General features: G+C 34.8%; 1 protein-coding gene across 1 annotated transcript in view; it reads right to left on the reverse strand.

The window, feature by feature from the left end:
- The window catches only part of sn (fascin domain-containing protein singed), a 156,227-nt gene that overhangs the window by 79,215 nt on the left and 52,255 nt on the right, over positions 1 to 24,757 (reverse strand). The window contains exons 3-4 of the mRNA XM_072539981.1: positions 17,843 to 18,002; positions 2,253 to 2,530 (exon numbers count right to left, since the gene is read on the reverse strand). Of these exons, the coding sequence (XP_072396082.1) occupies positions 2,253 to 2,530; positions 17,843 to 18,002 (438 nt within the window). The remainder of the gene's footprint in view (positions 1 to 2,252; positions 2,531 to 17,842; positions 18,003 to 24,757) is intronic.

The raw sequence follows: 24,757 nt of genomic DNA on the forward strand, positions 1-24,757 counted from the left end.
TATCAATTCAGATGCAAGGTTTGAAGTGTTGATAGACGAGGACGTGCAAATCAAACAAGTGGAAAAATTTAAATATTTAGGTCCACTCATTGCTAAGAACGGCTTGGGAGAAATGGGAAATGTCTGAACTCCTTATGGTGGGATCACAACATTTCCAAAAGGAACAAAAAAAGAATAGGGTAAACCATGGTTGAATCAGTTCTTTGTTATGGCTCTGAAGTATGGACAATTAATGCAGACCTCAAGAGAAGATTGTTGGCAGTTGAGATGGATTATTTGAGAAGAAGTTCTAGAACATCAAGGCAGGAAAGGAAAACCAACGAATCTGTAAGAAATAACATGAATGCTACAGAAACGGTCATTCACAGAATAGAAAGAAGAGGTTCAAAATGGTTTGGGCATCTATTGAAAATGCCTGACGAACGTTGGCCCCAAAAACTTCACACATGGAAGCCCCCTGGAAGAAAAAAAAGAGGTAGACCTCGACGCTCATGAAATGAAGGAATTAGAAGAGTGATGGAATCGAGAGGTTTGGAGGAGGAGCATGCCTTGGACCGGGAGGATTGACGGAGGAGAACGAAAATACGACGATAACCGTGTTCAAAATGTATTGTATTTACAAGTTGGATTAATGTCAAACGTCAATAACCTTATTTTAACCTTCAATTGTGGCTTGTTCCCATTAAAATAGTAATTACTTAAAAATGTCACAAGAAAATAGAGTCAGAATAATAGATAAGATCTAGAAAAGAGAAGGGAGTGTTCCAAAAATTTCGTCAGCCTTACAGTGGGCACCTCACTTTCGGAGTACGATACGTGCGACAGTCAACTGCGTACAAGTAAGAGAGGGTGGTTTTAGTTGGTAGGCAGGATAATAGATACCTGAATCTTTGGCACTGCTATCTTTAGTATTTTAAATTAAACTAAAACCAAAAATTTAGGGACTCAAAATGGAGGCAGTATAAAAAAATTTTAAAACCCCCCCTAAGACAAATTCTGGGTGCGCCACTGATTGACCTTGTTATTATAGAAAGTGGTCTGCAAAAAGTAAATTCACTTAAGCTTAAAAATGTTGATAAACTTCTCACCAAGCACGTTGGAAATACTTGGAGAACCATATAATAATCAACTAGAGCAGCTAGCAGTTCAGGAAGGAAGTGCTGATACAGATCCAGATACTGAAGTGATAATAGAGGAAGCAACTTGTGAGTTTTTTGAAGAACTTCCTTCAATTTTAGTATAATATATAATATATTGTTTCTTAAATTTTGAAAACAAAATGTTGTTTTATTTTTATGAGCTATCATAAATAAAATTATCTGTAAAACTTTCCAAGGTAACATAAAAACCTTTTATTATTTTCTTGCGGAATTGTAGTATCAAAACCGGCATTCTCCATATTTTTTTTCAATTTAAAAATAAGTTTCTTGACTATTTGCTGTCATTTGCCATTGTCTTATAAATTAAACTATATTTGTTTTGATATCACCTAAAATAAAGTCATATCACTGTTTTGTGTTTTACTCAAAAGTCAAAATGATGGAGATTGCCGACTTTGTTACTAGGACCAAAGAATGTAGACGCATTCTGGCATGCGTCTATATTCTTTGCTCAAATAGACTCTCTATTTGACAGCTCGACAGTGTTGCCACATCTAATATTACGGCCTGATGAATTAAAGACAGTCGTGCTTCTCAGAATTTTGCTAAAAATATGCCTACTTGTCTATAAAGTCAGAGCCAAGTAAATCAACTGTCAAATTGGTTTACAATTTAAATATAATAATTTTTTAATTTTTAGAAAATACACTTGAAAAGGATTTTCGGACTAGAAGTCGAAACGTTATAACAAATATATAATACAATAATTCTTATTACAATCAATTGTGTTTTGACCTATTACAATCAAAGAAATATTTAAAGAAATAGAAAGAAAACCGGAAATATAAAACTAAAACTTTTGCGAGTAGAAAAATAAAATAGAATTTTCGGGAAAAATTAAAAAAGAAAGAAAAAATAAATATTGTTTACATTAGCTGGAAAATTTTGAAAAAAAAGGGGTGCAAAGTGGTGAAAAAACTGCAAAGAGGACTGGTATAATAAATAATATAAGAAAGCACACCAGGAAAGAACTGAAAATTGAATACTTTTGTTAATAAAACAGTAGAAAACGAAAACGAAAAAATGCACAAAGCATTTGGAAGAAAAATTAGAAGCTTTATAAGACACATATCTAAAAAAACAATAACTTACCGTTCATTGAGAGGTACTTATTATTGCAGGTATGAATGGCATACTTCCCGGATTCGTCTAACCGGAATTCGAGCGTGAAGAGAGTATCTTCGCCCCAAGGAACGTTGGCATCAACATAAATCTCGTCGAGATTCTCTGAGAGATGAGCGAAACGTTTCCTGCCGACTGATCTCAGATTCATCTGCGGCCTCGCGGCCAAATGGACGTGCCAAAATTCAGCGTCGCTCGGAACTTTCGCCGTGCAAGTTAGTTTGTCGGCGGAAGCTCCCAGGAAGTATCTGAAACAAAACGCAAAATATTGATTTTATCGGCACCAGATTTAAAGATATCATCAAGTGAAGTATTCGACGGTAAACATTAGGCCAGTAAAGAAAAAAAAAGGCAATATTTTTTAAATTTAGCACATTAAAACTTTATAGTATATTCTTTCAAATGATGCTAAAGAGATCTCTTAAGTGTTATAAAAAAAGCTGCTGTGAATTATTAAATAAAAGGGACCAACTTAGTCTAATATTCCAAATTGTTTTTTTTCATTTTTTACATAAAATTGATATATAAATCTTCTTCTTTCATAAGCTATCCTTAAAATTACTGTAATTTCATTATTTTCTGACTTTATTGTTGCAAAAAAAATTAATTTTGGATTTTAACCTTGACCTTTGAAATTTTGATTATATTTTCAGCATCACAAGCCTCAACATTCCATGTAATATAAAGATTCTAAGTTAATTTTTGTAATAATACACTCAGATCCAAAAAAACACAACGGGGAAAATTTTGGTCAAATTCAAAGTATTTAAATTTTTTTATTTTTAATGTATTTTGATGATTTTTTAGCACAGTGTGTATAAATTTATGAATTTTAATTTGTTATAGTCAGTTTTTTGATAAACATTTATGTTTGACTTATTGTACGGGTTAATTAAAACGTGGTTTTATTATCCTAACTTTGAAACAATTTTCGTAAAACCATATTTTTCGGTTGCACCATGTCTTCTAAGCATTGTTTTTTTTTTTGTTTCATGTCAAAATATGCCTTGGTTCATTTTTTAGAGCCAAATGAATTTGTCACCCACAATTTAGGACTTTTTTAATTATGATTATTTTGGAATTATTTTGTAATACGACGAGGTGGCTTCGGTGTCTGTTATCATTATGTCATATTGACACTTACATTTTGTTTACCTATGATTGATCATGGTTCTTAGTGTCGAAGATTGTGTGAAAGCCGTTGCTCTGGTTGAAGATAATCGAAATTATGAATATGTGGCTAGAGTACTACACACTCATCGCTCTACCATCCAAAGGGTAGTGGAACGTTTTATACGAACTGAAACAAACAAACGTAAAGCGGGAAGTCGCAGGAAGCGCAAAACTAGCGCTTTAGACGATCATTTTATACGAGTCAACGCTTTGCGGGATCGTCATTTAACAGCGGAGCAAACAAGAAATCAGCTTCAAGAGGTTCGAGGCAATAATGTAAGTGTATTTACAGTTCGTCGAAGATTACATGAATTTGGTTTGCAAAGTCGCAGACCAGCAACTGGGCCCAAATTACTTCCAGGGCACAGAGTGGCTAGCCTATAATTTTCCAGGGAACATTTACATTGGAATTTAGGACAATGGAGTAATGTTCTTTTTACGGATGAGTCGAGATACTGTCTTCACTCATCAGATGGGAGAGAACGAGTAAGGTATCGAACTGGAGAGAGATTTATGGAGTGCGCTTTCAGTCCCCGCGTTAGCCATGGAGGGGGTTCGGTGATGATATGGGCAGGAATATCCCGAGAGGCGCACACTGTATTGGTATTTATTGACTGCACACCGGTATATTAAGGAAATTTTATCGAATCACGTAGTACCCTTTTCTCAATATATCGGCGATGATTTTCTATTAATGCAAGATAATGTGCGGACCCCACTATGCAATGTGTGTCACGCAATATTTAGAGGAAGTTGGTATTAATAAAATGAACTGGCCAGCGTGTTCGCCAGATCTGAACACAATAGAGCACGTTTGAGATATGCTTGGTAGAAATAGAGGTCGCGAAGTCGCACCAGGCTCAATTAACGAACTTCGCTTGGCTCTGGAAGAGGAATGGCAAAACATCCAGCAAGATGATATTCGGAACCTCATAGACAGCATGAGCCAACGTGTACAAGCAGTTATAGAGGCTAGAGGAGGCAATACAAAGTTTACATTATTTTTTAGTAGTTTTTCTTTGTTATTTGCGAATTTAGATTAAGTTACATTTAAGTTGTTTTTTTCATGTTTTGTTATTGTTATATTTGTTCATTAAAACCAAGATCATGTCGTTGTTTTAATCATTATTTAAATACAGTGCTTTTGGGATGTCGATATGGCATCCCTTGTCGTAAAACAAGGTTTTACCAAAATCCGCTAACGGAATTATTCCACAGGATGTTTCAAAGTTATGATAAAAAACCACCTTTCGATTAACCCTGTATAATAAGTCAAATACAGAATTTTATTAAAAAACTCACGATACTAAATTAAAATTTATAAATTTTTACACAGTGTGTTAAAAAAATCATCAAAATACAGCTAAAAATAAAAAAAAAACTGAAATACTTTGAATTGACCAAAATTTTATCCGTTGCGTTTTTTTACATCTGAGTGTATATTAAATCTATAGAACATAACAGTATCGTTAAAAGATCATAGAAATATTCTACATGAACCAAGAGTTGTAAATCAAGGTCTGTCACAGGGTTCAATACTAAGTCCAATATTATTTAACTTATATTCTGCAAGTATTCACAGTTTGTTTGACTAAAACATTAAATGTTTACAATATGCAGATGACATTTGTATATAAGACTCTACCCAAAAAACCTACGACGACTACGGTCGTTGTGGTATATAGTTGAAATTATTATACAATCTAAAAATAAAAATAATATGACAATGTTCACGGAAAAATCCGATATGTGTTTCACCAGGCATAGGTTGCGCGCACTGGGGATCAAAGCCTCGAGTGGGCGTACTATTTATACCAGTGGTGAATCAGTATATGTATCTAGGGATTATATATAATAAACTTCTGTAGACTAAACATATTCAACTCATCAAAGGTAAGTTTGAAAAAAGAATAAAGATACTAAGTTGCATTACGAACAGAAAATGGGCTGCTGACCCCAAAAACAGCTTTATTGTTCTATAATGCATATATTCGGTCAGTCGTGGACCAAGGGTATTGGTAATATGGATCAGCGTACAACAAAAATACTTAAGAATATGTTAAAGTGCAATGGTATCAACTCAAACAAACGTTATGCTAGCAGCGTGTAATGAAACCCCATTAGAATTACGTAGACAACTATTAGCACAAAATACTGTATAAAGATGAGAAGCACTAAGTCGGACCTTTTAACAAACCTGGCATTATTAAACACTGAAAACTTAACCAATAAATATTGGAAAATAAAAAAATCACTGTCACTTACAGCTGCATTTATTGGAACCAGGAATTATACAGATTTACAGAAAAATAAATTACTACCAATTTATAAATTTCCTTACCAAACTTTGATAAAAAAAATCAAGAATCATAATTCCTAAATATGCAGAATCAAATCAATTAAACAATATTTTAGTAAAATCTATACTGAGCGACTTTGTGGATTACACGGTAATTTGCACAGACGGTTCTAAAAATCAAACAGGAGTAGGATGTGCTATGTATATGCAAAATACCCACAAATACAATAATTAAAAATTATTTAATGTTAGTAGCATCTTTACAGCTGAACTTATGTATAGCCACCAAAAGCTCTAGAATGGATTCAAGAAAGAAATATTAAAAAGCTGTGATAATAACAGACTCCAGATCTGCGATATCTGCAAATAAAAACACAGATTTCAGTTCACATAAATCTACAATTTTATATAATATCAAAAATAATTTGTCTAAAGTGGAAGTGGTAAACTGGTAAAACTAAGCCCTGGACCTGATGAAGTTTATCCTGAAATACTTAAATTGATCGAAAGTAATAACATTGATTTGTTAGTAATTTTGTTTAATACAATCTACGATACTGGGGAAATACCAGAGGAATGGTTAGAATCTATTTTTATTCCCATTCCAAAACAAGCTAACTCCAGGAGATGCGCAGATTTTAGATTAATAAGTCTTATGAGCCAAATGCTTAAAATTCTATTAAAAATACTTCACAATAGGGTATACAAAAGGTGTGAAAAAGAAGTTGGATACGATCAATTTGGATTCAGAGCCGGAATGGGGACCAGAGAGGCCTTGTTTTCATTACAAGTACTGCTGCAGAAGTGTTACGACCAACAAAAGGATGTCTTTCTATGTTTTGTAGACTTTGAAAAGGCATTTGATCGCGTAAACCATAATAAAATGTTAAATTCCTTGCAGAGCATCAACTTGGATAGCAAAGATCTCCGATTAATTAAGAACTTATATTGGAGGCAGAGTGCCAAGATTAGGATCGACGATCATACATCTAGAAATATTAGTATAAATAAAGGAGTAAGGCAAGGATGCATACTATCCCCTATGCTGTTCAATCTTTACTCGGAACTACTATTCAAGCAAGCCTTGGAAAACCTTTCCACAGGAATAAAAATTAATGGAGAACCAATATCTAGCATAAGATATGCAAATGACACTGTCCTACTGGCTGATACAGACACAAACTTACAGAGGGTTATAGACCACCTTAAGGATGCTTGTCGAGAGTTTGGAATGAAGATCAACGAAAAAAAAACAAAAGTAATGGTGATCCAAAGAAAACAGAATATCCCCTTACCTATAAAAATAAATGGGAATATTTTAGAACAGGTAAACCAATACAAATACCTTGGCTGTTGGATTAATTGCAAGCTGGACCCAGAACAAGAAAGTAAAGCGAGAATTGCTCAAGCTAGGGATAGTTTCTTTAAGATGCGCGTTCTATTCTGCGATACACATATAAATATTAAATTGAGATTAAAACTTGTAAAATGTTTTATCTGGTCTGTTCTTCTCTACGGAGTCGAAACATGGACTTTAAAAATAAAGAGCCTGAATAGAATCGAGGCATTTGAAATGTGGGTGTACCGTAGAATTTTAAAAATTCCTTGGACAGCACGAAAAACAAATGAAGAAGTACTAGCTAGACTCAATTTAGAAAAAGAACTATTGAGAACAGTCAAAAGAAGAAAAACCAGTTATTTAGGGCATTTGTTGCGCAACGAGAAATACTACATCCCTCAGTTGATAATAAAAGGCAAAATAGAAGGAAAGCGAGGAATTGGAAGAAAAAAATTGTCCTGGTTACGTAATATCAGAAACTGGACAGGACTTGGATTTGAGGAACTCTTAAGAACAGCTGAAGATAGACAAACGTTTGCCACCATAACCGCTAACCTCCATTGATGGAGACGGCACTTGAAGAAGAAGGAAGTGGTATTTATATGGGCAAAAGGACCTGCCGGTATAATAGGTAATAAGAAAGTGGACCTTTTGGCCAAGATGGAATAACAAAGGGTGAGATCCTAACTCAGATTTTATCGAGTGATGGAATAAATGACTTATATATGATGGAATAAATAAAGGTAGAATATATAAAATATGGAAAAACAATGGAACAATATTTCAAACATGTCAAAAAATTTACATTTTTCTTTGCATCAAAAAAACTCCCTTCGCCACCTGAATATATATATTGTTAAGATATGTAAAATTAAAAATAATATTGGTTTGCTTTTAATATATTTCAAAGTACAAAATAAAAGATATTTCGAAGAAATGAAAGTCCATTATCCTGGATTACCTGTAGTAAACAAAATTTAAAGATATGCATAAATTATTTTCTTTGTAAAATATATTTGAGTGACGTGAGTGAGCTTAGTGAAATCGTGAACAATGCGAGCGGGTTTTCCAAATAGACGTGTACGTCGATATACAGTGAATAAGACAATATAATAGAAATATTTAGAAAATATAATTCTCCGTTAGTTCTTAAGAATTTGTAGAAACCGATTAGCATGTTAATAGTTTTTAGGAAATTTATAATTGTAGGTAAAATTGTTGTTTGTTATCTAAACGGTAGATGGGGATAAGTGTGACGAACTCTGATTGGAGGAGGTTTAAAAAAGTGTGATAGGTATGTAGGAATGAGAGTTTAGCTAGATTTTTGAGGGAGAAAAGATAATCAGTTTTTTCAAGGTGTTCAAGGCGAACAGTCGTTGTTCTCTGGTGTTTCTCCAGAGGTAGTCAGCAGTAGAAGTGAATGTTTGTGAGTTTTCGTGGAGTAAGTGTATCTGAAGGAAGCTGATCCAGTAAAATATTGTAAGTTATATTTTTCTACTTATATTCCAAGAGTCACTGTTCAGGCCGGAACGAGAGATTCAGTTTATCGAGAGGAGAAGAGGCTAGCATCATTTGAAAGATAAGTGCTTTTGAAGTAGATCATTAAAGACGATAGGCTCGCAATAATTTGTTGTAAGATTGCTGATTACCTAGGGGACTGCTAAGAATAGATAGTGTAGGCTACAAGGAACAAGGATTTAGACAACTCATCATCACAGAGATAGTTTTACCATTCGTCAGTTTTTCTTTATTAACAACACATTTTTTAACAATTGCTCTAGAAAAGATAGGAATATTTTGATCAGGAGATATAGAACAACAATTTTGATTTGAAATTTTAATTTATATTGTATATACCATTAATTTTTGAAGGTTCACGTACGTAGAATAAAATTTTGATAATCATTATATGAGATATTTTATTGAAGATATTTGAGTGTGAAATTTATTTCAATATATAATGTCGTATCATATAATTTTTTATTATTCCGGTATTCTTTGGACCTTACCTATCATATGTAAAGCATAGATATTGAAGTACGAGTATAACCCTGAGATAAGAAAATTAAATAGTGTGATAGAATCATTAATATATATATATATATATATATATATATATATATATATATATACATTTAAATATAACCTCCCAAAGCAAGATATTTCTACTGTTGTGGGATTAAAAACTCAACACGAAAAATATGCGACATATCTGCGTAAATTATTAATAGTGAATTCACCAGTTTGCTTTTATGATAATGTTTCTATTAGATTTGGATCATATTTTCCTGGAATGCAAAATTAACGAGAGATATATAGGCCAATTATATTACAGTCTACAACAAGAAAAAGTATGTTTTCCAATTGGTTTAGAGTATTTCCAACAGTGATAGATATAATTTTTTTAAATATGCTAAAAAAATAACAAATAAAAATCTGTGACTAAAGGCGCGTACAGACTAGCACACGCATGCGGTGAGAAGCCACGCATATGCGTGCGTACCCAAACCATTCGCACTCAGAGCATTCGTTGAAATTAGAAATCACCGCATATGTATGCGTGCTCAAGGCGCACCATCCATTCGTGAAAAAATGTCTGCTTATGGTTAGTGCCGCGTTTGTGGTTATTAGTTCGTTAAAAAAGAAAAAACAAAGGAAAAATAGGCGATGGTGGACGACGCATTTATTTAAAAGAAGAACCCTACAAATGAAGTCCGATTTACTAGTAGATTTGGCGTTAGAATCTAATACTGGACAATTTCTGCTCATTTTTTTCTTCATCACTGCTGAATCTATATCAAGATTTCTTGAAATCGACTCCCATGCACCTTCTTTTTTTGTTTTTGAATAATAAAACGTATTTTTTGGATCCCAGAATATAGAGTTTTCTTTATACAAATCTATTAATTGCAAACATTGTTCATTTGACCACTACATTTTACACATCAATCAATAAAATGAATAAAACTCAATAAATCCGAACTTGTCTTGCAAATGCAACAAATCCCCACGCTATCCGTCTAAACTGAGCGCGAACGCACACGTATGTTTCTTTGATGTGTGCGAAAAAACCGACACCACTCTGGCTCGCAGCATATTGTGTGCTCAAGTCATTCGCGAGAAGCAACGCATGCAGCGAGAGGTTACGAAAGCGCCGTCCACATTTGCACACGTATGTGTATTCGTGGCTGCTCACCGCATGCGTTTGTAGGTCTGTACGCGCCTTAACAGACACACACACATTTATTTTTAAAAAAGTTATTAACGTTTATAAAAAACTAAAATATCTGAGTTACTTTGACCTTAATTTGTTAATAACTGATAAGTCCAAAAAATCGACTGCAGGAAACAAATAGGTTCTTGTTATAAAGGTCTATACTACTTTATACAACAAACATTGTACTTTTTTGCTTATTTTCCTGAACTAATAAATAATACGAATATTATTCTCAAGCTTTTTCTTTTTACAGATTTTTTCGTTGCTCTGACGTAAATATGCGATAAAATCCGCAATCCACTCCTGCTCTACAACCTTTCACATCAATTTTTAAAGTCCTAAAACGTTTCCAACCATTTTTTGTCCGTAATTACAAGCTTTAATTGCAAGAGTTAATCATCGGTTACGGACATGTCATCAGAACTATCAATCTGTGAGCATAATTACAAGACATGAACGCTATTTCACTCCGTGTCGCCGATAGCTTAATCAATCTAGGATTTTTATCAACTTTATGTCGCCTCTGACTGATTTGCAACATGGCAGAAAGCAATCATTTGAAAACGTAGATGTAATCAACTATTCTCACTAATTATATATACCAAATGCTGGATTCACTAGGTCAATTTGTCGCATGCCGTTATATTAAAAGTTGCGGGAAAACGGACAGAATTTTTTTAAGCCGGATGTGATTCAAGTAATATTTTTCATTAACAATAATTTGCTACAAGAGATAAGGATACGAGTTACTTTGTATTTGGATTAGATTAAACCACTAGCGTTTTTAATAATGATAGGATAGATTATTAAACAACCCAATATAGAGAATAAAAAACATACAGAGAGTGATAACAGACTTGTAGTGACAAGGTACAGTCGGGTAGAATCAATAGTAGGATAGTCACATTCCTGGTAAACATCACGTCATCCTTTGAGCGTATACGAGGACTTTATAAATTTCAGGACTTTTTGGCTTGCGATGCAATATCACGACGGGAGGGACTGCTGTTACAATAGCATTGTTTAACATGGATCAGCTCTTAATATAATAACATCCACGAATTCTTACTAACAAATAAATATGGTTTTAAGAAAATTGCATTAAAATGTTAAATGTAGTACACATACAGGGTGAGTTTTTAGTGCGACATCGGTCTATAATTCCATTTAGGTACAAGATATCCAAAAGACTTATTTAGAAAAAATGTAGGCAATGATATTCTGCATACTTGGAAAATATAAGAAATTCTACAGGGTGATTAAAAACTACGTCGTATAGCAAACATACAATTTTTTAAATGGAACACCCTATATATTTTTTCAAATTTGTATTCTTCTCTTAATTCGTTTTCTTATAGTAATGGGTTTTGCATTACTATACAGAGTATTTAACAAGTTATGAACATTTTTATTTCGAAATCCCTAGGGGAGAGGTGGGATAGTTGATCCCGGTGAGATACTTGATCCCCATTTAAATTCGGCGCCCAATGATATCCTACTACTATTCTGTTGACCCACTTGGGTAGAGGCCATACTGTTTACTTTGTTTTGACAAATGTGGCTGCTACTTCAGAAGACGCTTGGCATTTTAATCAAGATTATTATACGAGAAATCGTATTTTGTGACATTGAAAGTTTATTTTACGCGTGCGAGTTAAGTTATAACAACTTTAATTCGTTTAGTTTATAATTATACTGCCCAAATAGGTGAACTATTTGGGCACTAAATACTAAAACATTGATATGATATTTAAATTGTAACTGTTTTAATCTAAAACTTGTACTTGTTAGAAAAATGTCATTGCAGGGATAGTTGATCCTATTAAATGGGGGATACTTTATCTCACGATCAAGTATCCCACTTTGAGTTTCTTTTAATCTCGTGTTTAATATAATTAATTTTATTCATGTTTATTTTTTCAGATGCCACGTAAGTACTCAACTAAAATAGGAGCAACGAAAAGAGTTCCACCTGATGCAGAAAATGTTAAAGCGGCTGTAAATGCGGTAAAAAATGGAGGAAACTACAAAGCATCCGCTAGGCAGTTCGGAATAAATGTCATGACATTGAAGAGGTTGTGCAGAAAAACATGATATCTCTCCCAGGCTACAATGTGCGCCAGGTTTTTTCACTTGACCAGGAAAAAGAACTTGGTATGTTTTCGAAAGATATGTCCAAGATGTATTACGGTCTTACTGTATCGCAATTGCGCAAATTGGCATAAACCTATGCTGCAACAAATAGGATATCATATCCTCCTGCTTGGGATAAAACAAAGCAAGCTGGCCGCGACTGGTACCGAGGTTTTCTTGATAGAAACCCTACGCTGTCATTAACGACACCGGAAGCCACAAGCTTGACACGAAGCTCAGCTTTTTATCGTCACACAGTTGGTACATTCTTTAATAATCAATTAACAGATGTTTATACACGGTACCAGTTTCCTCCTGAACGTATATGGAATATTGATGAAACTTGCCCCACTACAGTACACAAACCTGCTAAAATAATTGCTGTGAAAGGGTCGAAGCAGGTGGGCAAAATTACATCTGCAGAACGAGGCAAACTGGTTACGGTGTGTGCTGGCATCAATTCTGCAGGGGGTCACATGGCTCCTTACATGATACTTCCCAGAAAAAACTGGCAGGACCGGTTTTTAAGCTATGCACCTCCTGGCAGCAATGCAACAAGATATCCCAGTGGATGGATAACTGGCTCTGGTTTTCTGAAGTTTTTGGAATACTTTGTTCGTTTCGCTCAGCCAAGCCTAGATCGGAAACATTTAATTGTTATGCACAACCATGAGAGCCACTGCTCATTGGAGAGTATAAATTATACGAGAGACAACGGCATCGGATTTCTCACAATTCCGCCGTACACCTCTCATAAGTTGCAGCCATTGGACCGCGCGGGTTTTGGTCCACTAAAGACTTACTACTCCCAAGCAGCTTCCAATTTTATGCTAAAATTTCCCGGGAGAACTATTACCATTTACGACATTACAGAACTGCTTGGAGATACAAGAATCAGTTTTGGATCCAGTACAGCCAACGCCTAGTACTAGTACATCAATTTCTATAGAACCAACGTTGTCTGGGGCCCTAAAACCTTGCACTCCAACATCGGATATAATGTCTGTGAAACATTTTTCTCCACAAGACATCATGCCCTATCCCAAGGCAGCACCTCGTACCCAATCTTCTCTAGGTAGAAAATGGGGACGCTTTCGCATCCTAACTGATACCCCTGAAAAAGCGGAAATTGAAGAACTTGCTCTTAAGAAAGTTGCAATCAATAAGAAAAGAGCAGAAAAGCTTACAACACTTAGAAACACTGTACTTTTCGATTCGCTGATGAAGAGGAGGATGATCTTCCCAGCCTTCCACATAGCAGCGGTGGCTCTGATTTCCTTTTAGATGATGAGCTTATTGATGACACGGATCCTGAGCCAGACGACTACGTTTTAGTCAAGTTTTGTACTAAAAAAAAATGAAGTTTTATGTTGGAAAAGTTTTGTGCCTGAAAGAAAATACATGTTAAATTCTTACGGCGGAAGAGACTAGAAGGAAGCTGTTTCACTTCTCCAACAATAGAGAACGTCAGCGAAGTGGACCGGACAGACGTACAAAAGCTGCCGCAGCCGTCCGTCAGCAGAACGGCCAGGACTGCTGACATTATAAAATTTAACCATAGATTTGATGCTAATGTTTTCTAAATAATTGTTCTTTTTTGGCTCAATTTATTTTTGTATCCTATGTTTTTATTTAATAAAGTAGGTAGTTTAATTTGTTTCATCGTTTAATTTAATTACCTTTCATAATTGGCACTAATTACTTATGCTATGCATCATACGTGGGATACTTTATCCCAGGGATCAAGTATCCCTCATGGACAGGGGTTCTTGAACCGCACTAGTGTTTTACAAGAACTGTTCTACCTTATTTGTTCTACAAGAAAGAGATTCTAGATGAACACCCAGTGGAAGGTGATAACCACATTATGAACCTGTTTAATGGAATTAGGAAAATATTTATTATGGTTTGAAATAATCTTTAAACACTAAAACAGGGATCAACCATCCCACCTCTCCCCTATTAAATCAACACACATGTATATAAAGAAGTAATGCATAAACAATTATGTATTTTATATATGTAGTAAAGTAAACAATATAGATTTTAAATTTAATTGAAGTTTAATTGAAGTCATTGACAAAAATTGATATACGGGGTGAACTACAAAACGAAATTGTGATTTTCTCAATTTTTGCAAGTGGATTACCCTATATTTTATTTTTAGAAATATTGTATTTATGATACTCTTTCATTTTTATATAGCATTCTCTATACTCATTATTTTCTGAGATATTTTTAGTTTTCTTCAAATTTCGAAAATACATTCAATTTTTGTAGAAATAAGTATTGAGTGATAATATAACAAAATTATTTTTACCCAATAAGTAACTAACAAAAAATATAAACTGCAAGGAATGTATCAATAAATGTGATATTATGGAAATATCACATTTCCTTAATGAAATACAAGATACAACAGTATTCTAAGCCAGAAATTAAAAAAAAAACATTCCTAACTGCCAACTGTGATGCTTAATTATTAGTAGGTAAAAGGCCATTTGTGTCAGTTACAAAGGTAAAATTGTAGGCCTCGAAAAAATGACAGTTTTCATATTATTAAACCATAACCGGTAGGCTTTGAAAATGACAGTTTTCATATTATTACCTTTTTAATCGGTATGTGTGGCTTGTGTTTATTATTAAAAATGAATTTTTCTGTAGAAGAGTTAACAGATATCATCTGGGTAATAGGAGAAAGTTCGAGAAATTGCTTACTTGTATCCAAAATATTATGTTATAAGCAAAAATAGGATACCACCTCCTCAATTACTAGTTAACCAACAACCTATAACACAAATCACCAACTTTTGTTATCTGGGTGCAAACTTAAATAAACAGTGGGACCAATCGACGGAAATTAAGATAAGGATCGAGAAGTTTTCGTCAAAATGAAAAAAATCTTTAACAGCCACGATATAAAATTAGAAATAAAAGTTCGTTTACTAAAATGCTACGTATTCTCCGATCTTTTATATGGCGTGGAGCCATGGACCTTAACTGAAGCATCACTGAAGAGACTCGAAGCATTTGAGATGTGGTGCTATAGACCCATGTGTATAAAACGTCGCAAACTAGAATACCTGGGCCATATAATGCGCAATGAACAACGAAATGACCTACTTCGGACCATACTTCAAGGTAAAGTGCATGGGAAAAAAGGTCCAGGACAAAGAACATCCTGGCGGCATAACCTGTGAAAATGCTTTAACTTAACCACTACCGGACTTTTCAGGGCAGCAGTCAACAAAGTCAGAATAGCCATGTTAGTGTCCAACATCTATAACGGATAGGCACCATAAGAAGAAGATCCAAAATATGTCACGAGCGATATCCTGAACGGAGGAAGCCAAACGCAAGAGCTTTTGAAAAATTAATGGATCGTTTTGGTCGCACTGGGTCAGTTATATATGAAAAAAGAAAAGAGAGAACCAAAACTGTTCTAAGTTAAGAAAAGGAATATGATGTACTGATAACTACTACTGAAGATCCTCACATCAGTACTCGTGAATTTTCACGTCAACATGACATTAGTCAAACTTGGGCGGCAAAAATCCTTCGTAAACATAAACTGCATCTAACAGTTACATCAAGAATTGACAGTCGATGATTATCAACGTAGATTAGCTTTTTGTCAATGGTCTCAGCAGCGAGTGTAAAGAGACCGATTTTTTTCGATTATGTTTTTTTTTTTGAGATGAGGCTACATTTCACAAAAATGGAACGGTGAATCGGCATAATTTTCATTACTATGAATCAAGCAATCCCTATTTTGTGAACACTCATGGTCACACTGGGAGGTCTATAAATGTTTGGGTGGTATTGTTGTCGATTATGTGATTGGCTTACATTTTTTTGACGGTCGTGTGAATGATGCCATATATCTGGATTTTCCAAATAATCATTTGTTAATTCTACTGTAAAATGTACCGCTTAATATTCGACAATGAATGTGGTTTTTACCCGAGGGTACTCCAGTTCATCACACTGCTCCTATTCACAATCATCTAAATAATAACTTTCCTGAGAGGTGGATAGGCAGAGGAGGACCAACTGTTTGGCCACCGCGATCACCTGAATTCTACAAAATTGATTTTTTCATGTGGGGCTATATAAAAGACCTTGTATACCAGAAATCTCCAACAACGCCAGATGATATGAAAAATAGAATACGAGAAGCTTTTAATAAAATTGACTTACAAATGTTAAGAAATGTAGCTCGGTCATTTGAATATCGGTTACAAACTTGTATAGATAGATGTTGAAGGTGGACATTTTGGACATTTACTTTAGACTCATTTCCTTAATATCACATTAATTGTTACATTCTTTACATATTATTAGGGTTTATATTTTTTGTTAGTTACTTATTGAATAAAAATAATTTTGTTATATTATCACTCAATACTCAATACTTATTTCTAATTACAAAGATTGAATGCATTCCCGAAATTTGAAGAAAACTAAAAATATCTCGGAAAATAATGAGTTTAGGTATTCTTCGTCTTCCTATGCCGTCCCCATTAACGGAGGTTGGCGACCACATTTTTAAAAGCTTCTCTGTCTTTTGCAACGTGGAATAATTCGTCTACAGTCATGTTTGTCCAGTCTCGAATATTTCGCAGCCATGACTTCCTCTTTCTACCTATTCCCTTTTTGCCATTGACTCTACCCTGCATGATGACCTGCAGAAGACTGTATTTATTATTTCTCACTATGTGTCCAAGGTATGCAGTCTTGCGTACCTACTTTTATCGTTCTCAACAATTTTTTGTCTCGACCCATCCTTCTCAGCACTTCCTCATTATAGAGTTTAGGTATAGAGAATGTTATATATGTAAAAATGAAAGAGTATCATAAATAAAATATTTCTAAAAAATAAAATACAGGGTGATCCATTTAAAAAATTGAGAAAATCGTAATTTCATTTTATAGTTCACCCTGTATACAAATTTTAGTCAATGATTACAGTTAAACTTAATTTAAAAACTACAACATATTGTTCACCTTATTATATAAAATAAATAATTGTTTATACATTATTTATTTATATACATGGTGTTGATTTCATAGGGATTTCGAAATAAAAATGGTCATAACTTGTTAAATACTTTGTATAGTAATGCAAAGCACAATATTTTAAGAACAAGAGTTGTGAGAAAAATATAAATATAAAAAAATATATAGGGTGTCCCATTTAAAAAATTGTATGTTTGCTATACCACGTAGTTATTAATCACCCTGTAGATTTCCACATATTTTTAAAGTGTGGAGAATATCATTGCCTATATTTTTTCTAAATAAGTTTTTTGGATATTTTGTACCACAATGGAAGTCGCACTAAAAACTCACCCTGTATATTAGCAAGTTAAATTTAGTGAATATTGAGAGTAACTTACCCTCTTACTACGTTTCGAAGTGCCCATCTTCCAGTACCATCTTCAGCCACGCTAATTTGGAACTTGGAACCTGCCTCTTTTTCTTCACTTTCACACGTTACGTTACCAAAAGAATCAACAGCCAAATATTTACCTAAATGCGATTTCAGGTAGATCAAACCTGAAACAAAAGAATATTTTTAGGGATATGAAATTATCACTACTAAAGATCATCATCTTATTGTTTTGTTGGTTTTAGAAAATATGTCTAAATAGTATTTAAAAAAAAATGAAATTATATCATGAAGGGGACAATCTCTCTCTGTCTTGTCGTTTACTCAGTAATCTGAGGATCGTGATTTCTTCCAATATTCTTAACAATTTTTTTTCATTGGTCTCTATTTTCAGCTGCTCTAAGAGCTTCGCAGAATGTTTTTTTAGCTGAATTTTTAATTTGGTCGGACCATCTAGTGGTGATCGTCCTCTTGACCTTCTCCCCGGAACGTTTCCAGAATTAATCTCTCCAAACTATCGTCAGCCCTGCGACCCACTTGACCAAAAAAATGCAGATATCTTGGAGACATATTGTGAACAGCCTTTTTTTAATCTCGAGTTGGTTTAGAATGAAAACATCTGTCCTATGAGCTGTCCAAGGTATGAGCAGCATTCTTCTCCAGCACCACATCTCGAAGGCATAAATTTTTTGGTGCTCGCGTTCGCGAAGAGTCCAAGTCTCTGCACCGTATACAAATATTGAGAACACAAAGGCATTCACCAGTCTCATCTTGATATTTTAAGAGATAGATATGTCTTTCCAAACTTAAGTTAGGCGATTCATCGTATTTTTTGCCATACCAATACCTCTCCGAACTTCTGCTTCACAGTTACCATTGTTAATTATACTAGACCCGAGATAGACAAAACTGTGTACTTTCTGGTATTCCTGTAACATGTTAGTCAGTTGAATAGTGTGGAATATGTCGACCACCATTATTTCTGTCTTAGCTTTATTGATCTTGAGACCAACTTTATTGCTTTCGTACTCAACTCTTCGCAGGATATTAAACATTTCTTGCTCATTTGTTGCTATAAGTGTAGTGTCATCAGTAAATCTTAAATTGGACATTTTTCTACCAGCCACTATTACTCCACCGGTCCATCCATCTAAAGCCATCCTCATGACATGTTCACCATAAACGTTGAATAAGTCAGGTGACAAGACGCATCCTTGTGTAACACCTCTCTCGGTCTTGAATTGGTTTAAGAATTTCTGATCTAGTCGTACTGTTGCTATATTGGACTGGTACAGATTTTTAATAAGTGTCACTAGGTGCATTGGTGTGCCCATTTCTATTAAAACATACCACAGATTTATCCAGCTTACACAATCAAATTCCTTTTGGTAGTCAACGAAGCATATAATCATAGGTACTTAAAATTCTCTAGACTTTTCAATGAGTTATCTTAGGTTCAGGATTTGTTTTCGTGAACCTTTACCTTTTACAAATCGCGCTTGTTCCTGAGGTATTTGGTAATGTAGATAGGTTTTTAATATGTTTTTGATGATATGCAACAAGATTTTACTAGCATGTGTTATTAGTGACAGTGTGCTGTAGTTTTCACATCTGGTAGCAGTTCCTTTTTTGTGTAGCGGAATATAAATTAAGGTACACCAATCAGATGCCCATTTTCCTGAATTCCAAACAACGACACAGATAGAATGGATGACATGTAATCTTTTGTTACCTAGTAACTGTAGTATTTCACCTGGTATTGGATCAATGCCTGGGGATTTATTTCTCTTTAGCGATTTAATTGCATCTTTGACTTCAGTAAGTAAGACAGTAGGTTCTCTAGGGTAGTCAGAGGGCCATTGATTTTCTGATGGTACCTCGTATTTTTATATAGCTCGCCACAGTAGTTTCGCGATGTTTCCACTATTTCGTCAGTATCGGCCTTCAGATTACCTTCCTTATCTATTACAGACCACGTTTGAGATTTAAATTTTGTGGTAAACAGTTTGATCTGAAATAAATCCCTAGGTTCATTTCGACAGCCATGTTGCTCTATCTCTCTGCATATTTTAGAGATGTAATCAGCTGGTGTCTTTGCGGCACTGTTTTCTGAATTCTTTCAATAACGCTCTGTATTCATCGTTTGTTCCGTAAAGCGACGATACTTGCGATCAATAAGAGAATATATGCAGTAGGGACGTACTATTTACTATTTGGATGAGACTTGGGTAAACGCAGGTCATCATCATCATTCAATCTTCGCTTATCCACTGCTGGACATAGATCTCCCTCATAATTTTCCATCTATTTCGATCTTGTGCCTCTTGCATCCAATTCCTATGACAACGTTTTAGATCGTCAGTCCATATTGTTGACAGAATATGAACTGATATGTCAATGAACACTAATGAACAGTGCTTGACAAGCGTATATAAAAGGCCTATCTACAGACCTGAAACATCCTTCTGGGAAAGACAAAAGGCTGATTGTTTTACACATTGGTTCTAAAGATGCTTTTGTTTGAATCCAAAAAAAAAATGGTAAGTACCATGAAGACATGAATTCCAATCTTTTTGGTTGAAAAAATGGTTTTCCAACTTTGGCAAAAAAGACAGTTATTGTCTTAGATAATGCGTCCTATCATAGCAAATATGAAAAAATGTGAAAATGTGAAAAAAAACAGTGCTATGCGAAAAACTGATATTCAAGATGGGTTGCGACAAAAAAATGTTATGTTTACTGACAACATGGTCAAAGCGGAAGTACTTAATTACTTAGGTATATGGTAGATGAAATTATAAGTCATCGGATAGATGTGTGCTTAGATTTCCATCTTACCACGGTGAGTTAAACTCCATTGAGGTAATATGGGCACAAGTAAAAGGTCACGTTGCAAGAAAAAAACAATTAAATCGAGTGACGTAAAAGTACTTTTCAATGAAGTATTGAATAATCTTATATCGAATTCTTGGAAAAATGTCATCAACCATGTAGATGACATTATATCTAAGATGTGGAAACTAGATTTTATTGTGGAGAAGCAGTTAGAACCTCTTAATAATTGAATCATAATACGTTATTAAGTGAGAATAAATGCTAACTCTTTTTGTCATATAGGATTGTATTTTTTTTCTTAGGTGGTGTAAATCGAACTTTTGACGTTAAAAATTTCAACACGTAAACAGCGCATGCCGTTCACGTTACAATTAAATCTTTTCGGCGGCCCAACTATAGTATTTTCATCTCACTACTAGAGAAGTACTACAGATAAATAATATGGTCGTTAATAGACGATCTGTAAGTCCCTGGAAATATACTAAAAGTATTCAAAAGCATATATCACAGATGAATTAAGCATACAGAGAAAAATAATATAAAGAGTTATCCTTAGGTCAGTACTGTTTATTCCTCATTATCTTTTTTGGTTCTGCAGGCCATCGTGTTCTACCATGTTCATTGTGAGCCATAACACATAACTATAGCTCAGTGAGTAACAGTGTCACTCTTGTTGAGGCCGTTTCTTCTATCCACGATACGTGGTCTATACATATAAGGTAGCTCCGTTTAATTTATTATACAATGGTAAGTTATTACATTTATTTCAAAGCATCGTCCTTACATCTAAACGTTTCCAAAACTAAAACTTTAGTATTTTCAAAGACACCAATAAACGTACAGGTGTATGCCAAGGGTCAAATAATAGAACAGGTAAATTCCATAAAATATTTGGGAACAAATATCAATAGTCAGTGTAATCCAAAAAAAGAAATCCTATCAAGAATCTAACAAGCAAGGAAAACATTCATGAGCATTAAAACATTTTTTACAAGATCAGACCTTAGTCTACAGCTTAGAATCCGAATGATCAGATGTTACGTTTTTTCTGTCTTACTGTATGGCTGTGAAAGTTGTACAATGGACTCTGAAATAGAAAAAAGAATAGATGCCTTTGAGATGTATATATACAGACGAATGTTGAGGATTCCATGGGTACAAAGAGTTACTAATGTTGAGGTACTTCGTCGCATGTGTAAACAAAAAGAATTACTAAGAATAATCAAAGAGAGGAAAATGCAATACTTGGGTCATGTGCTGAGAGGCGAAAGATATGAATTACTTCAAGTTATACTGGAAGGAAAAGTACAGGGCAAAAGATCAGTAGGAAGACGCCAGAACTCGTGGCTGAAAGACCTGAGGAGATGGTTCGACCGCTCATCTGCAGAGATCTTTCGCGCAGCAGTTTCCAAAACTACAATTGCCATTTGGATAGCCAACCTTCGAAAGGAGACGGCGCAATGAGAAGAAGATCGTCCTTACTTTGGTCACATTTTTATTGCATGTACGAACCGCTTATCAGGGATTTACATATTTTAAGTTGTGTACTTCTACTGATTCTGATACATTTTAACCTCAGTAGTGAGGCCAGTTGATGCCCATATTCATCTTATTCCAGAGGCATTATCATTATCTACGTTCACCAGTAAGCCTAGGTAGATCAAATCATCTATTTTCCGTGGAGATTTCTTCACGTTGATCTTAAACATGAAGAAAAACAAATTGAATGCATAAAAAATAGCATTAAGCGGATTATAATGGTATCGTAGAAACCTATAAACATTTATAAAATAAATTTCACTGCCCTACAGGTAATTAATAATTTCAAATTACATCAACCCATGTGAAATTTTTCTTAAAAACAAATATTATATGGCGTTCTTATAAACTTTCACAGCCAGAATCTTTTATCCTAAAAAAATTGCACAATACTTCTTTGAAAAACTTAGAACTTTAAAGGAAACAAAATCCAAGTGACCCTCTAGATGATATTTTACTAACACTATATTAATCTAGCGAAAAATAACAAATCCGCTGGCGATGACGGAGTAGTGATCCAAGCGATCAAACTAGGTGGATATAAAATTATCCAGGTTTTGTCCAAGCTTTTCACAGAAGGCATCTACCAAGGAAAAACTCCTTCTCAATGGAACAATGCAGTCATTATTTTATTACACAAACAAGGAGACATAACAGATCTAAAAACTACCGTCCTATCAGTTTGCTCTCACACATATAAAAAGTTTTCACAAAAATTATCAAAAAAAAAAGACTGGACGCTGAATTAGACTTCTATCGGAATAGAGAACAAGCTGGATTTAGATCTGGATATAGCACTTCACTGGAGGACCAATTCACTGAAAATATTCCAACACCGGGAGGCGACAGTTTAAGCTCCTTCTTGTTTAACCTACTCATGGGCAAAATTATAAACAAAGTAACATCTCTCAATCTCGGATACAGAATGGACAACAAAAGAATTGGTATGGTGTGTTACACAGATGATGCAGCAATTATTGCTAAATCAGAAGATGATATTCAGAGACAGCTCAGTTCTTTCAAATAAGCCGAAAACTAAATATGACCATTTCTACCAACAAAACTAAATGTATGACAATAGCAAAAGATGCGCTCAGATGTAAGTTAGTGGTTGAGAACAACCCCACAGAACAGGTGATGCAATTCCGATATCTGAGCATGGATCAAGCACACACGACCCAGTAAAGGACCTAAGGAGTCAGATCAACAAAGCATCCGCATTGTCAGCGGGAGATAGTCTGGTCAAATCCGTATATGCGCACAGATAGTAAAATTAGAATCTACAAGACTTGCATACGACCGATTATGACATATGGCACAGAAGTGTGCGAAGATACCAACAAAACGAAACAGATTCTAAGGGTTGCCGGAATGAAAACCCTAAGAACAATAGTGGGCAAAACAAGAAGAGACAGGGTGAGAAATAGAAACGTCAGAGAGCAGTGCAAAATTCAAGATATTGTAAGATGGGGAAGGCAGCGTAAGAGGATGTGGTACAATCATTTAAGACGAATGGATGAGAATAGACTTCCAAAAATTGCCCTAGAAAACAACCTGCCCGGTTCAAGACCTCCCGGAAGACCACCTAAAAGATGGAGGGATAGTTGGCAATCTACCTCCCAGGAAATTAACCAGAGGCAGCTTCAGAATTAAACAGATCGAAAGATCTCCAAGAAATAGAAGAAGATATAGCACTAACGACCACTTACTAGTGATAAAGAACCTGATAGAGAAATCTGCAGAATACAACAAACCATTGGCACTGATATTTGTCGACTACGAGAAAGCATTCGATACCATAAGCCATCAAAAAATGTTAAAAGTATTGACGGAATGCCGAATAGACCATCGCTACACTAACATGATCAAATATATCTATCAAAATGCCACAGCTAGCGTAAGACTATCTGAACAAGAAACAAATAAATTCTTTATACAGCGAGAAGTGCGGATAGGAGACACCGTCTCTGCGCTTTCCCTACGCTTTTAGGACATACTTGTAAGAAGGCACATCTGAACGGGCCAGATACCTAAATAAATGGAGAGAAGCTCATACATTTGAGATTTGCAGATGACATCGTCCTTATAGCCGATCGTATGGACGATGCAACAATAATGTTTGAAAAATTATATCATGCTTTCTTGAAGGTCTGACTAAAGATTAATATGAACAAGACGCAAATAATGATTAATCTGGTGCTAAATCGAAATATTGCTGTTGATGGAAGGGATATTATGCAGACTACATCGTATAAGTACTTAGGACATGAAATTCGGTTGGGCAGAGATAACCAGACATGTGAGCTCCCACGTCGCATAGGATGAGCTTGGGCAGCGTTTGATAAATAATTAAATTATGTATTTAAATCGGATCTATACATATGCATCAAAAGGAAAATCTTTGACCAATGTGTGTTACCTGTACTCACTTATGGAGCGGAAACATTCTTCTTCTTCTTCTGGTTCCTATCCGTTTCGGATGTTTGAAATCATATTGGCAATCATGACCTTGCTCGCTGCGGCCCGAAACAACTCCGTTGAGGTTTTC

The sequence above is a fragment of the Diabrotica undecimpunctata genome, chromosome 8 (genome assembly GCF_040954645.1).
Source record: "Diabrotica undecimpunctata isolate CICGRU chromosome 8, icDiaUnde3, whole genome shotgun sequence".
NCBI lineage: Eukaryota > Metazoa > Arthropoda > Insecta > Coleoptera > Chrysomelidae > Diabrotica > Diabrotica undecimpunctata.